At 38.0% G+C, this 4941-nt stretch overlaps 1 protein-coding gene across 1 annotated transcript in view; it reads left to right on the forward strand.

The window, feature by feature from the left end:
• Window positions 1–4941, forward strand: part of LOC107687219 (eIF-2-alpha kinase GCN2-like) — a gene marked incomplete at its 3' end in the record, with an annotated part of 21347 nt that overhangs the window by 1340 nt on the left and 15066 nt on the right. The window contains exons 2-4 of the mRNA XM_016484457.1: window positions 960–1075; window positions 2518–2620; window positions 3503–3676. Of these exons, the coding sequence (XP_016339943.1) occupies window positions 960–1075; window positions 2518–2620; window positions 3503–3676 (393 nt within the window). The remainder of the gene's footprint in view (window positions 1–959; window positions 1076–2517; window positions 2621–3502; window positions 3677–4941) is intronic.

Raw genomic sequence — 4941 nt, forward strand, 5'->3', positions numbered from 1 at the left:
TGTTCCCTGGGAATCAAACCCACGACCTTTTGCGCTGCTAACGCAATGCTCTACCACTGAGCCACAGGACCACTATATGTTAATGAGCTCAGTGTTTTGCCCTGCATGTGTTTGTTATACTGTCCGGTTCCAGTGTGTATGGGCATGTCATATGTTAATGAGCTCAGTGCATCATGTGTTATTATATGGTCCGGTTCCAGTGTGTGTGGGCGTGTCATATGTTAATGAGCTCAGTGCATGTGTTCTTATACTGTCCGGTTCCTGTGTGTGGGCGTGTCATATGCTAATGAGCTCAGTGCATCATGTGTTATTATTATACTGTCCGGTTCCTGTGTGTGGGCTTGTCATATGCTAATGAGCTCAGTGCATCATGTGTTATTATACTGTCCGGCTCCAGTGTCTGTGGGCGTGTCATATGCTAATGAGCTCAGTGCATCATGTGTTATACGGTCCGGTTCCTGTGTGTGGGCGTGTCATATGTTAATGAGCTCAGTGCTTCATGTGTTATTATACGGTCCGGTTCCAGTGTGTGTGGGCGTGTCATATGTTAATGAGCTCGGTGCATCATGTGTTATTATTATACTGTCCGGTTCCTGTGTGTGGGCTTGTCATATGCTAATGAGCTCAGTGCATCATGTGTTATTATATTGACCGGTTCCAGTGTTTGTGTGGGCGTGTCATATGCTAATGAGCTCAGTGGGTGCATCATGTGTTATTATACTGTCCGGCTCCAGTGTCTGTGGGCATGTCATATGTTAATGAGCTCAGTGCATCATGTGTTATTATTATACTGTCCGGTTCCTGTGTGTGGGCGTGTCATATGCTAATGAGCTCAGTGCATCATGTGTTATTATATTGACCGGTTCCAGTGTTTGTGTGGGCGTGTCATATGCTAATGAGCTCAGTGCATCACGTGATATTACACTGTCCGGTTCCAGTGTTTTTGGTGTGTTTTGTAGGGCAGTCGTCCTCCAGAGGTTTACCTGACCCTGCGGCCGAAGGGACTCGCTTACGGACAGACCAGTTACGTCTCGGTGGACCTGCAGGTCAAATGTCCACCGACATATCCTGATGTGTGAGTGTCAGTCTGTTTATTAGGCTAATAATAATGATTAATAATTCATTACCTGAAGTCTCCCTGAGATGGTGCATCATGTGTTATTATATGGTCCGGTTCCAGTGTGTGTGGGTGTGTCATATGTTAATGAGCTCAGTGCATGTGTTCTTATACTGTCCGGTTCCTGTGTGTGGGCGTGTCATATGCTAATGAGCTCAGTGCATCATGTGTTATTATACTGTCCGGTTCCTGTGTGTGTGGGCGTGTCATATGCTAATGAGCTCAGTGCATCATGTGTTATTATTATACTGTCCGGTTCCTGTGTGTGGGCGTGTCATATGCTAATGAGCTCAGTGCATCATGTGTTATTATTATACTGTCCGGTTCCTGTGTGTGGGCGTGTCATATGCTAATGAGCTCAGTGCATCATGTGTTATTATATTGACCGGTTCCAGTGTTTGTGTGGGCGTGTCATATGCTAATGAGCTCAGTGCATCACGTGATATTACACTGTCCGGTTCCAGTGTTTTTGGTGTGTTTTGTAGGGCAGTCGTCCTCCAGAGGTTTACCTGACCCTGCGGCCGAAGGGACTCGCTTACGGACAGACCAGTTACGTCTCGGTGGACCTGCAGGTCAAATGTCCACCGACATATCCTGATGTGTGAGTGTCAGTCTGTTTATTAGGCTAATAATAATGATTAATAATTCATTACCTGAAGTCTCCCTGAGATTTTAAAATTTGTGCTCTGCTAAAAGTTCCCAGTTAAAAATGAGCGGCCTTTTAAAAACTGCTTGTAAATCTCCGATTATGCTATATCATCAACAAATCATGGATTTAATATTTTTGTCAACTCATTTTCTTTCAAGTAGCACAGGTTTTGTGTTTTTTTTATAAAGCGGATAGTTCCGGTGCTTGATTCTGATTGGTTGAGCCGTGTTCAAAGCTGTTGCAAATTACTCTACAAAGTCTACTGTCACAGAGATCAGTGTTATTTTATCAAGGTACCGTTACAATTTGTAATAGCTTGAAATAGTTTAAAATAGTTTTTAATTTTAGTCAATTTTTGTAACAATTCTTAATATATTTAAAGTAATTTTTAAATATATTTTTAATGTTTAACAGCTTTTTGTTAGTTTATATTTCAGTTTTAGTTATTTTAGTAGATAAAGTAAACTACATTAAAATGGGAAATGTTGCCTAGTTTTGTTAATACTTTATTTCATGTAATGTTTATTTCATTTCAAGTAACAGAATGTTTTTATAATGGCTTTAGTTAACTATAATAACTAATAAATACACTCTTGAATGAAACAAAAGTGTTGTTATGACGAGCACAACAATGTGCAGGTAAAGGTCAAAGGCCATGTATACACGACTGTGTCTCACAGTTCAAGCAGTCTCTGTTTTTAAAGTGCATGACTGATTTCTGAATGATTGTGATTTGATCGTGTGTCGTCAGGCCTCCGGAGCTGGAGCTGAAGAACGCTAAAGGCTTGTCATACGACAAACTAGAGCGACTCCAGAAAGAGCTCGACAAACTGGCCCAAGACCGATGCGGAGAGGTGAGACGCTCGCAGACGTTTCGAACATTATGCAGTAAAAACAGTGAAATATTTTTACAATTTAAAACAGCTGTTTTCTATGTGAATATCTGTTAAACTGTAATGTATTTCTGTGATGCGCAGCTGTATTTTCAGCATCATTACTCCAGTCTTCAGTGTCACATGATCTTCAGAAATCATTCTAATATGCTGATTTGCTGATTTATTATTGGTACTCAATTATTAATAATGGTTCTTCTTATTATAGTTGAATAAAAAAAAAAAAAAAAGAATAATAAATAATAATAATATTTTAATAATTAAAAAATAATAAGATAATAATAAAAAAAATATTATAAACTAGGCCCATGTGATTTACTTCAGTGCTGTGAAAATTAATGTTAATATAAGTACTATAAATATAAATATAAAATTAATATTATAATAAAGAAATTCTAATAAAATAGGCCCATGTGATTTACTTAAATGCTGTAAAAAAGGAAAATGTTCATAAAATTAATTTAACTTTAAATATAATAAAATAATAATAAAATAGGCCCATATGATTTACTTCAATGCTGTAAAAAAGGAAAATGTTTATAAAATTAATTACTTAATTATAATAATAATAAAATAGGCACATATGATTTACTTCAACGTTGTAAAAAAGGAAAATATTTATAAAATTAATTATTTAAATATAATAATAAAATAGGCCCGTATATTTACTGCAATGCAGTGAAAACTAATAATGTTGATATAATTATTTAAATATAAATGTATATAATATCTGTAATATAAATAAATGGAAGAGTTCAGGAGGTGCTGCAGAAGAGGATGGCTCTGTTTGAATGGTATTGTTTTATGGCGTCGTGTCTTCCTCTTTCTCTTCCTCTTCCTCAGGTGATGATCTACGAGTTGGCGGATTGTGTTCAGGGTTTATTGACGGAGCACAACGTTCCTCCCTCGAGCTCCTTCCACGAGGAGATGCTGAAGAACCAGCGGCGTCTGCGGGAGCGTTTGGCTCTGGAGGAGCAGCAGAAGATCGACCAGCGCCGCAGACAGGAAGAGAAGATGGTACGTGTCACTTCCTGTTGCTCAACGTATGTGACCCTGGAGCACAAAACCAGTCACTTCCTGTTGCTCAACATGTTACAAACCGTCCTGCTGAATTATCAAAGAGCGGCTCTGATGAAAGGAATGAAACACAACAACAGTGTTGCTCTTTATTGTCGTTTTATAAATCGAGTTGGGTATCGTTTGAATTTTATCGATTTCGATTCGTAACGATTCCAATAAGATAAATAAAAAATGAAGTCAAACATTTATTCTGTGTCTTTTTACGAAGCGCTCTGTTGCAGCTGAATAACACGAGCAAAAATCAGAACACTTCGGCCTACAAGAGGAACTTTTGCTCATGCTTTTAACAAAAACACCACGGCAAAAACAACTAGACTAATATAAATTTCAAATATATAAGTGTTAAAGACAAGTAAACAGTCAGTGATAAAATAGGAATGAACAAATCAATTAGAAACAGCATAAATAAATACAACTGAACCAAATTTCAGCTACAGAAACTGTAATTAAAAGTAAAAAAAAACACTGCATAGGTTTCTTTTTTTAAATAAAATATAGATTAATTAACCCTTTAATTGTCACTCACATTTTTGAACGTAGATGTGAAAGCTCACGATCCAAACTTACATTTTTCATAATTCATGAATGAAAACATTTTGTGACATGATTTTGATGTACCATTTTCATGGTAATGCTATGTCGGATTTTAAAATGGGTTTCAAAGGATGAATTTTGAGGTTGATTAACATTAATGACATGAAGCGCGTTTATTAGGCTGCTGTCTCTTTAACACCAAACGCACGCGGATCTAAAAACATGGTATCACCGCGGGTGCGTTCCCTCTTTTCCTCGCTTTCCTTCGCTTTTAAATAGCTTGTAAAAGCGGCGTGCGCATTTTACTTTCACTTTCCAATAGTGGCAATTCGGAGTAAAGCACTTGTACGTTTTTAGTTTGTTTGAATTTTTCCTCGCTTTCCTTCGCTTTTAAATAGCTTAAAGGTCCCATGACATGCTGCTTTTTGGATGCTTTTATATAGGCCTAAGTGGTCCCTAGTACTGTATCTGAAGTCTCTTTCCCGAAATTCAGCCTTGGTGCAGAATTTCAGCCACTACGAGCCAGTCCCACAATGAGCTTTCCTTAGGACGTGCCATTTCTGTGTCTGTAGCGTTAAATGCTAATGAGGAGGAGAGAGGCGGGGCAACTGCCATGCTTCGCTCGTTTGCAAGCCATGATGTCTCTCGAGGAAAAAAAAATATTGCGC

This window comes from Sinocyclocheilus anshuiensis, unplaced genomic scaffold (assembly GCF_001515605.1).
Source record: "Sinocyclocheilus anshuiensis isolate Anshui unplaced genomic scaffold, SAMN03320099.WGS_v1.1 scaffold1569, whole genome shotgun sequence".
NCBI lineage: Eukaryota > Metazoa > Chordata > Actinopteri > Cypriniformes > Cyprinidae > Sinocyclocheilus > Sinocyclocheilus anshuiensis.